This window comes from Sinohyriopsis cumingii, chromosome 10 (genome assembly GCF_028554795.1).
Source record: "Sinohyriopsis cumingii isolate HCF-2022 chromosome 10, ASM2855479v2, whole genome shotgun sequence".
NCBI lineage: Eukaryota > Metazoa > Mollusca > Bivalvia > Unionida > Unionidae > Sinohyriopsis > Sinohyriopsis cumingii.
The window spans coordinates 108,107,325-108,119,305 of record NC_142970.1 but is presented as its reverse complement, the minus strand read 5'-3'; the positions used below and the strand labels follow the sequence as shown (position 1 = coordinate 108,119,305).

Genomic DNA, 11,981 nt, shown 5'->3' with positions numbered 1-11,981 from the left:
GTTTGCATACTTTCTTTGAGAAACAAAACGGAATCAATGCTACAGATAGTAAACATTTACATCATTTTTATAGAAATATACACATTCACATTTCAATAGAACAAATTTGTGCTTATATGTAGTCGTACGTATGAACCCAGTTACACAGAAAACAATGTAATTGATAAAAAAAGTGACGTCGCTATCTAGATATAATCACCATCTATATTGTTGCATACATATAAACTGCATTCGAATATGCTTATACAATAGTTGTATCAAACGGCAGCCTTATTACTTGAAATATGTTCGATGCAATTTTTTAAACATGGTTCAAATACTTTATCAAAACACATGAACATCAAGTTGTTATAAACGATTAATGTACAAAATGCAGGAAAGTTATAAAATATGAACCACTTGGAGATACAAAGCTACTCTGAAATATAAACGGAAAGCAAATAATGATTTGCAACAAACTTTACGATTCAAGGAAGGTGTTTGATTTGCAAACAAGTAGAAACATCATCCACATGTACATTAATTTCCATGTACCAAAACTGATCACCATGTATTCAAGCACATTTACTCAGGAGAGCTCCTTTACATGAACCCCTCCTCATCATCTGTCTAAGACGTAATATATTTATCTTATCAAGTTGTAAAGACGAAATCCCCTACACAAGGATATAGTATACAATGTCTACATAAATACTAAATGTCACCATCCGAGTTCTCTTTTGTTTATTTTCTTTTAATATGATCCTCCACCTCTTATAATGCTTTCTTTATCTGTGAGATGATCGACCCTGGTGTTGTTGCTTAGATCGAGTAATTATTAACATAATGTATGGAATAGCAGCGATTTAAGCAAAGACATAGATTGGAACAACACTAGTCCCCATATGTTAAATATAACAATCGAATTAATTATTAAACAAATGAAATTGAGAATGATATTTGAATGATACATTTTCTGGTAGATTTAGAATAACAAAATGTAGGTAAAATGCAATTAGCCGTTCCGTTACACCACTAATACAAATTTCATCATATGATCGAGTGACTGATCGAACTCAAATTGCCGGCATGTCAACATGATGAGCGATGCGAATGATGCTTTAAAGTAATTGAAGTACTTTCAGCGTAAACGATCGTAAAACGTTTTTGAGACTGGCTTCTAACACATGGGCACGCATTTGTAGATAACTGTTTTGCGACTGATACCGTGCTGGGACACGAATCAGTTTGGCCGGAATATGATATTGAAAGGAAGTCGTATTGATGATTTGTGAGACAGACAAGAAGGTTTTTATATTTGTTTAAGCCGAGGGGAAAGAGTAAACCACTAGCCCTCATTCTACATACCACATGGGTAGAAAATCGGAAATAATAGGGTATGGTGGGTTTTAAATCGACGAGTAAATAGGTGTGAGGTGTTTGAGTGTCATCGTCGTACGCATAAGTCAACCAAGGAGGTCCTTACTGTTTGGGTAACAATTGCATTTGAAAGTGTCCCTTTAGTTTCAAACGTACGATAGGAGTGTAAGGAGTTGAAGCGACTGTCAAGTCAACTGCTATTGTTGTAATCATTACGCCAGTACATGTTTATACGCAGTATATTGCGGATGATGCAATATATTGTTTTCCCTTTCTGCTTATCACATAACTTAGTGTTAACGTAATCAATTAAAATAATTAATTTTAATAATAAACTAATGTCATGATCTTGCTTACGTAGGTTTTTTTAGAAGCAAAACGGAATTAATGATACAAGAGGTAAACATTCATATCATTTTCTTCAAAGTACACACATTTGCATTTTAATAGAATACAAATATGCTTATATGTATTCATACGCATTAACCCCAATTATACAGAAAACGTTGCCGTCGATATAACAATGTCAAAGCCCATCGCTACGTAGACATAATAAACACATATTTTGCTACGTACATTTAAACTGTATACGAATACGCTTATTAACCAGCTCTATCAATTTACAGCTTTATCACCTAAAATTTTTCTATTAACTTTTTTTCACACGGCTCATATACTTTATCAAAATACATTTGAACATCATGTCTTTAAACATGGTTAGTGTCAAAAATGCAGAAAAAGTTACACAGTATGAAACACATGGAGATACAAAGGGACAATGAAAAATACAAGGGAAGAAAATAATGATGGACAACAAACTATACGAACCAAGAAAGGTGTCTGATTTTCAAACACGTATACACATCATACGCATATACATTAATTTCCACGAACCAATACTGAACACCATGTATTCATGCACTTTTAGTCTGGAGCGTTCCTCTACATGAATCCTTCCTCATCTTACAAGACGTAAAATATTGATCACATCAAATTGTCCAAACGAAATCCCCTAAACAAGCATATCGTATGTAACTTTTACCTAAATGTTAAATATTTGCATCATATTTCATTAATTATTTTCTTTTTTGTCTGATTTGTTTACACGATTTCTGCTACATTTAGACTCCAAATGCACACTTGTCACAAATTGCTTTCGTACAAACATTGTAAAGATGTTTTATAATCTGGATCAGTCCATCTGACAAGTCCGTATTCAGCAAAGTCATCAAAGAATTGTTCTTTTTGACATTGTCTGTTAACGAAAACTATTACATACACTAAATCATCTATCGTTGTGGCTATAAACCGTAAATGAGATAAGATGTGGTAGTGCACGCTGTTCATATCAGTCCCGTAGAGTTCCAACAAGTAAGCATATCCGGGCCGGGACGCCTTATAGAATGTTGCTATTGATAGTAGACCTGAAACAATTTCATCATCAACCTTGACGTCAGAAACACAGACTGTGTTCTTTTTATCCAGCAGGGCGAGATTCGAAGAAAGCAATCGATATGGGACCCATTCAACGATTATTCTGTCTTCAGGAAACAGGTATTTTCTCACGACCTCTATATCAAAATATGCTTGCACGTCATAGACAGATACATTCTTGTGAGAAAAGGTGTCAAGCAGATCCAAGTATTCGTTGAGGTAAGACGGTAACACCACGTACTTGACCAAGTCCTGGCATAAAAGAGGAATTCAACATTGATGATGCAGATTACTTTATGCGTGATATCACTTAATAAATAAATACATAATTAACTAAATACCTACCACACTTCCAAAATATATACGAAACAGCAGAGCAGAGAAGGAAAGTATGCTTTCAACTTACCTTAGGCGGTTATATTAAACATGTTTACGTCAACATTCTAGAATCTTTAATAAAGGCATTTCATGCGGCACCGGGTTGCCGGGTGGTCGAAGGCGCTCGCCTTTACATATCACTGAAATTTAATTTCTTTCCGTGGGGGGTTAGAAGCTTCGGTTTGTCCCCACATGGGTACTTTAGAAAACATGCAAGTAGCTTTCTGTGGTTTTTCATCCCCCAGATATACTGGCCACCATGTATGTCATATGCTTGATGACAAATGGCGTTTAAATCCAAATCAATAAAATATTTCAGGAAGCATAGAAAGCTTTGCTATGTAAAACTCAAATTTGTTTTAAAACTTGAGATTATCAGTTACAAACTAAAAAAAGTAGTTAGCTAGATAAAAAAATACATAACAGAGAGATTGGTGAAACTGGATGGAAGAATATATTACATTTTACTCAGTTTCAATATATATATGTATACATGTTGAATCTGAACTCAGAAGTCTCAAGAAACCCTCAGGCCCAAAATAAGGCAAAATAAAATAAAACATTTATTCCAACCACAGATATTAATGACAAAGTGCATATATATTTATTTTGACCAGTGCATAATCTGTAATGGACTGTGCAGAGTTGTCGACATTTAAAACAGAATCACCCAAACATATGGTTTAATTTTCAGTAGTTAATAAATGACAGACGTATATAAATTTCAAATGCCCTGTTGTGGTTTAGACTCAACAGCCACACAGCTAACACAATATGGGAAAAGTGTTGTCCTCAATGATTCATAGAAAATGTATTATTTATTTTTGTGCATTCTATGTCGAATTAGGAACAAGAGACTTGAGAAAAAAATTTATCTCCTAAAGATTCGTAATAATTACCCTATGAATATACTAGGATCTAATTCGAGTTTAGGGTTTTGTCCGAATTACCAACAGCTGGTTTTGTGTTTTTATGCCTGAAACAACTGCAAAAGATTTCCTGCACTATGGTCCTGGAACAAAGTACAATTTAATAATAACATGATTTGATAAATGCCACGTCTGTCAGCAATAGTGTTTCATAACCAAAACATTGCTGCTGGTGAGTATCACACGTTACTATTTGGACGATGTTTAAACATTGTGTCTTACTTTGCAAGATGGCCGTGATTGTACTTTATTACATGTTTTGCAGCAGTCCATACCTTACAGGAAAATAAATGCATTAATGTTCTCTCTGTGATCTCATGGTGATATTTCTTATGCATAGTGTGCAACCAGTCAGTGGGCCTATTTCTCTTTAGATGCTTTAATAATCTTTTCCAGAGTGCAAGGTTGAACCATTTCTAAGGCTCTGCTTTCTGCGTGTTTATATATATATATATATATATATATATATATATATATATATATATATATATATATATATATATATATATATATAGGGGCCCCGAGTGGCCGAGTGGTCTAAAGCGTTCTCCGTTACGGATCACTGCCATCTCACCTCTGTCTGCGCCGGTTGGAGTCTCAGATTCAGCCAATGTAGGTATGTGAGAAAGCATGCCAGTAGCTTTTCGTGGGTCGGTGGTTCTTTCTGGGGTTTTCCCGGGTTCTTCCTTCACCATTAATACTGGCCGCCATATATAGCCTATCGTGTGCTGAAAAATTGCGTTAAACCCCACAACAACAACAACAACCAATATATATATATATATATATATATATATATATATATATATATATATATATATATATATATATTAGTTCATTACCTGATTATTTGGATATGGGTGTAAATAACAATATTCTAAAACGTATTAACCTTTATCCTATACCAGTTTTTCAACATTATCAACGAATTTATTAAACGTCGCAATAAAAAGGGGTTTTCATCCAATTACATTTTAAGAAAGCTTGCCGAAATTGAATAATCATACCAGCTTTTGTATGCCAAATCAAAAGCCCGAAATGGAACCTTCCTGCAAAAGCACATTGAGACTGTATTACCAGGTTTACAATTATTTTAAACGGTTTCGCTTAACTCTCCAGTTCATACTCACTTTCATTACCACACACAAATAACCATCGCAATAAAGCCAACATAGACATCCAAACCTTTATACAAAGAAATCATGGAAACTGGATTTAAGAAACAAAACAAACTAGGAGCATTCCTTACCCTTCAGCCAGGTTTAGTGTGAGAGCTCACAGAGCAATGGTAGCTCTCTCTAATGTTATACTATACAGAAAATGATAGTTTTGTATATTAGCCACTAAGCAGCTTGATTTAAGTGTAGTTTCCAATCCATACTGGTGATTTGCTGAGGATATATATGGCACAGTAAGATATGAAACTTTGGAAATATGAATTAAAACTGGCCGCATGTTATGCAATATCAAATAAATTAGAATAGTGAATGTATTGGAGATGGCCATGTAGCATTAATATATAACTGTCATGTGGTCTTTCATAAAAGAAAGCAATGTGATCAAGCATTGAACCAAAGAACAAGCACATAACCTAAAAAAACCAAAAACAATTTCACACAAAGTTTAGTAACTTTTCTAATGCTCTTAAGCATAACAGAATTATTAGACCACGTATAGGGAGGGATATGGAGGAATTTGATATATTAAGTAAAGAAACATAAAGCAGACAAACAGTGGAACGATTGCTGATGGAAACGATAGTCTTGTGGGATATGACTATGAAACATCAACATAGCAAGACATAAGATTATTGGTTTTACTTTGATTGGAAGCTGAAGTAATTGGCATATATAATTGGGGTATGCCTTTTTTCAAATACTACCTGCGTAATAAAATTCCTTTCACAGAAATGACAAAAATCTCTAAATGAAAGATAAGTTAATAATTTATTGTATGGAAGAAAAGAAGCATGCAATTTCTATAATCAAGAGTAGGAGAAAAGATGTGCTAAATTGATGAGGCCTTTCTGTGAAGGTGTCATCATGTTTCTTTCTTATCCTATCAACATATATAGGTTTGTTTATTAAATGGGTTAAAATAATTGTTGATGCGAACAGGCGTTAAATCATTATTTTTTTTAATAGATTTTAGGAGATTTCTTACCTAGCTGTACGGGTTTACTTGAGCTAGTCTTGGAATGTTTTAATTAGAGAGCAGATAAAACCGAGTAGCATGGGTCAAAGTTTGCCATCTGTTTCGAATGTACTGAAATTTACATATTTAGTGGAAACGCCTTTTTAATTTGTTTTTGTAAACCTTTTAATAAATATTGATGGCAAATAATGTTTTAATTAGAGAGCAGATAAAACCGAGTAGCATGGGTCAAAGTTTGCCATCTGTTTCGAATGTACTGAAATTTACATATTTAGTGGAAACGCCTTTATAATTTGTTTTTGTAAACCTTGAAATAAATATTGATGGCAAATAAGGGATAAGTTAATGTTAAAATTTGGTCTTGAAATAATATCCTAAGAAAAGTAATAAAGACATCATATATTTGGTTTTGATATCACTGGTCGATATTAAACCTTTTATCATTTTTAAATAATCACTCATATAACATTTTGTGTGGCGCTAAATAGCCTAACAGTGATGGTGCACCGTAAAAATATCAATCAATCAATCAATCAATCAAGAAGCTCCTTGCATGTTTAAAAAGTGTTGCAAAAGGAGGATGCTAAAAATAATGCAAATAGACAACACATGAAACATAGAGCAAAATATCTAACAAGTATCATTCGTTTACCATGAAAGATTATATCACACTTAGTTCATAAGCTTATTTGCATCGAAACCGCAGAGTTAAATAATTTTAAATATACTTGGAAGCTTCCGACACAAAACAGTTTTACTTAATATCAAATATTTGCTAGGAGACGATTTAAGATATGTATATTCTATAAATTATATGCAAGGCATCACATAAATATTTTTAACATTATATTAGCACATTGAAGGGTCAAGTGCAGCAGGCCATATTTTTTCTTCCATTAATATGCAGTTTCTAGTTTTCTAAGGTCACATACATGTTACACCTTAACAGTCTTTTCTACTTATGTTGAGAATTCGGAATATTGATATTGAATATATTTATTTCATTAGGAATGTCAGTACAACTCAATGCAATTTTGAATTAATTTGTGAGAGTGACACTTACCCTTGTTGCAATCAAAGTATTGGTCTCCTTAAATGAACCAGTTAGCGCTTTGAGATTCACAGTACCGATGTTCATTGCTCTTGTTTTCAGATTATATGTTTCCATTACATTTTTGGTAACGTGCTGGTTAAGAACTTTGTAATATCCCTTTCCTTCAAACTTTGGGCTTATTCTTCCAGCCCTGTGAACAATTGTCTCTCCGTCGTCTACCACAAACGCACACAAATATCCTATCTGAAAAATAAATGCGATCGTGCATATATGTTTAGACCAAATGAAGATTTCGAAGTTTGGCAACACCAAGCTGCTGGCAGGTACACAACGAAAACACATTTTCATGTGAAAACAATTTAGCCATCCAAACAACAGATATAATCATGATGAACTTTTATTGGTATATATCTTTATTTGCATGACGAGAGAGAGACGAGAGAGAGAGAGAGAGAGAGAGAGAATCACAATTTCTCCATCGAGTGTGATTACAAACGGCATTGCCACAGGATTTTTCAGGAACTCATCGTAGTAGGACGGGAGATAGTCCAGTCCACCGTAAATATTTTTATTCAGCGCCAAAACGGCATCCTTGTCTGTTGTGGTTGCTTTTCGTATCTCCATGTTGAATGAACCTAAACATAGAAAGCTATACGATGGTTATATGTAATGACATTTGCGTTCATATAAAATGGCAATTAGACTTTAATAAAAAACATATATTTATTTAGAAAGCAGATATTTTAAAATGCTCAACGTAATCACAAGTTCATACAGTTTTTGGACTGATAGCCAGTGCTGCCAAAATGTTTCGCAGGACGATTATTACATATCAGAGATTTCCCTGTAATTTAAATTTAAAGCGCAGGTTAGGTCCTCTAATAATGTAAGAAAGTCTAATACAATATTTCGGTATAAAATGATCAATATAAATACTTGTTGCGGGGTTCAATTTCTATATATCGTTATGGGTGAGTGACACATTTGTAATCAGAGTAATAAAGAAAAAAGCGGACCTGAAACCACAAATTATATATGCTCTAGTATAGTAAAAAATAATTTACATTCAAGTTACATAAAGTATATAGTCTCTCTTTGGAATTTGTATACAATCTGACGATATATATTTCTTTTACAAATAGTCAAATATGGATTTGAAATTTGATTAGAACCATAGTAACACAAACTAATTTCATGATTAGAAAGATAAGTGGCCGTACATTATGATGAAATAAAGTGCATTTCACAAAATGCATACGGATACATACAACATAAAACATCACACTAACCTGTCAGGTGAAAGCTGCTAAATTTCTATAAAAACAACGGCAAGAGCAGGCCACTTTAGAACATACGTAACTCACACCGTTTTAAACAAAAATTTATATATTTTTGAAAGTTGTCAAATATTTCCATCAATACCGTTCTGTACCAGATTTAAATATATACTTCTGAATAATTGCATGCAGACTGAATATATTATAGTAGCGTTTTCTAAAGCCAGGCTGATATTGATCTATTAGATTGTTACTTTAGATTATTATATCAATAAAACCGTTTGGTCAAAATAGATGTGAATAATTTGCCAGTACATTCATCAGATAAACTCCCCTGTAAATGTTCGGTCCCTTCATGCTGCCATTCTTAATATCAGGTATATAAAAAAATTGACCAATCATTTAGAAATTTACAGGTTTCAAAGATCCAAGAGCACATTCAGAAATGAAACAATGCTTGATAAGGTCAACTAGTAAGAAATGATATTATCTTCTTTGAACATAGAGTTTTATTTTTCAAATGGCGAAATGTATCAAATAATTCTTGATTTTGAAATCGGTTTATTCAGTTTGAAATTGTCATTCACATTTATTGCAGTACCCTTCTCGTCATTCATATCCTGAGGTTTGTTCGACATTAATAAGGAAAAGAAATAATTAAACCAGTTGTTCGTTGTTATTTTTTATTCACAGCCCTTTACTCTGCTATAGTATTTTTCTTTTAACACTTGCCATAATTGTTAGGGTCATTTCTTGATTGTAAAAAAGTATCTCCTATTAACCTTTCATGTAATGACCTTTTCCATTGACAAAAGCTTTTGAACGTGTATTTACTGGAAACGTTTGCGTCTAGATGCATAATTTGGTTTGTAAACCTACCTTTGCTTTAAAGTTTAAATTACCGCTGTTTGGTGAATGCAAACCCTAAGGTAAAACCGGGACTTTCGGTGCCTTGGTTTCAACACAATGCTTCCTTATATAAAGACCAAAACATTTTTTACTCAATCGCTGATATTTAGGTATAATACATGAGTTATAAACTGAACATGTTCCATAATGTTCTTCTTGAAACGTTGGGGAAAGGATTTCACATTTGTGCCTTTCAGTCCAACAATATGGCCATCATTATCATTACCTTTCTTTTAGTCATAGCTAAAGCCACCTGCACTGACATATTCATTATAAACATAATCATTTATAATCTGATCGATTTTACTACAATTATTTAATTTATCAGCAATTGCTAGGCTACTGTTGATTAGAAAATTAGATGATTCGTCTCTGTTATTAATAGCAACGTTTAATAAAAATGGAAACAACTGAGTAGAGTCAATAACATAATCCACTTTGTGAAAATCATTATTTGCAGTCGTGTTCATTCCCATCCTTATCACTGAATAGCCTACAATTAAGTATGCGTATGCTACAAGTTTGCATAGTTATACAAAAGCCAAACCACAATTGTTGTGTGATTGTCGTGTGTTTTCCGAGGTATAGAGAAATTATCTGGATTTAAAAACAATTACGATTTATTTTGAACAAAGACAAGTGATCATGGGTACAACCTGCACGAAATTGTTATAATTATACATGCTGCTGTACAAAGTACTGCAAACTGACTGAAGAGACAACTTTTTTCCAGGCAGCAGATATTACGAGTCGGATCGATGGACTCGCTGTCCGTTAGGCAGACAAGGGTAATATTAATTGTATAACGTGTATTCGTGTCATTAGAAAAATAAAAAATAAAATCAATAGTGCACTGGAAGCACGCAATATTACATTGCTGGCGAGGAAGCGAACAAATTCTTTAAAACATACAAGAGGAAAACGAAACGAAAAGTTATTTCTGCGAATGCACTCAAAGGTATAGTCAAAAATAAAGTATGGAACATGAGTGTTGTGAATTTTTAAAACAGAAAATAAATAAATTATTAAGCCATATGAAAAAGGTTTCTTAAAATATGATCGTTCAAACAGCATGTTGCTGATTCTGCTGTCACAAATTTATTAACTTACGTAAATCAACCGTGAGTAAATGATATTAATATTCACTTGTTTTCACACAAGTGAAATAATTATATAAATGCAACGATACCGTATTTTAAAAATATTGTATTAATTTTTGGTGACCTAGCATTTACAGATTTTTGGCAAATATTTTGCACAATTATATCAACAGGATCAGAGATGGGGAACATTAAATTAAATTCGAGCAGACATATGGAATTAAAAATTATTTATAATCCGAGTATTATTATTTACATACCTTGCTGATGATAGCACGTTATCACGAACTTCTAATTATGGAATCACCTGGCAATGACCTTGCTGTCTGAAGTAATAATTGACAATAAGTACAGTATATATACGAGAAATTATTATAAAGCGGTCATTCGTTGGTTCAGTGAATTCTTAAAGATCTGTCTGATATTAAATCATGAACCAGGAACAGGCTGAGAGCACTAACATACTGAATCAGAACCGTTCATAAAGGGCCTAATCGTGTTTCTCTCCATTTTAGTTCTGCACAGTAAAGAGATATACATATTGTATGTTTCGTCACGCAATGTTTTAATTAAACTTAAGATTGTGTAAATGTGCTCCAATTGAATGTGATGTCCTATTTTCTACCGTTAACATGTAATTGATCAATAATTATGCTCGTGCTTAGTTTGAATTGTGTTTTAGATTGTTTATATATGTTTCGATCATACGTGAAGTACGGTTGTCTTTGGTCTCCACCGTCCTCAGTGTTAATTATTTTCTGAGACTGTGTAAATGTAATCTGACTGCTTGTTCTATTTTATACAGTGTCAACATGTAAAATGAAGGTCAGGGAGAAGTAACTTATCTATATTCAAATACTGCCAGAATTAATTTTCCAGGTACAAAATAACCCAAATATTTTCTATGTAAATGTTGAAGCATGTAATACAGTAACGAAAAATGCTGGTCATATGACTGGTTGCCAGTAGTTCGATTGTGAAAGAATGTATGCGCTGCAGATGTTGAAGTTGCTGCAAACGGTGTCACAGAAAAAGAATTGAAATCAATCATACTAATTGCTACATTGTGAATAAACCAGTTAATGTAATAGAAATTGTAAGTAGTGTAAAAATTATTGATTTCAATGAAATCTAGCTGACTTCGCGACTTGGGAGTTGATATGTTTGAAGGAACTTGAATAAGCATTGCACCATTCTTACTGATTCTAGCTGACTTAGCGACTTGGTAATCGATACGTTTAAGGGAAATTGCATAACTACTGCACCATTCTTACTGATTCCGTATAATAAAATGCCTGACTTTTGTATAGTTCCATAATGTGTCCAATATATAAAAAGGCTTAGTTCAAGATCTCAACAATTACTCAGATATTTAGTTAACATATGC

At 33.2% G+C, this 11,981-nt stretch overlaps 1 protein-coding gene across 1 annotated transcript; it reads right to left on the bottom strand.

Moving 5' to 3' along the window:
• Nucleotides 1-1,763: 1,763 nt before the first annotated feature.
• LOC149790806 (histidine N-acetyltransferase-like) lies at nt 1,764-11,018 on the bottom strand. The gene is made up of 4 exons (XM_089971448.1): nt 10,855-11,018; nt 7,777-7,943; nt 7,318-7,551; nt 1,764-3,045 (listed from the first exon to the last, which is right to left on the bottom strand). The coding sequence occupies exons 2-4, from the start codon at nt 7,930-7,932 to the stop codon at nt 2,503-2,505; spliced, it is 933 nt and encodes a 310-aa protein (XP_089827574.1). The 5' UTR covers nt 7,933-7,943; nt 10,855-11,018; the 3' UTR covers nt 1,764-2,502.
• Between the last annotated feature and the right edge of the window lie 963 nt (nt 11,019-11,981).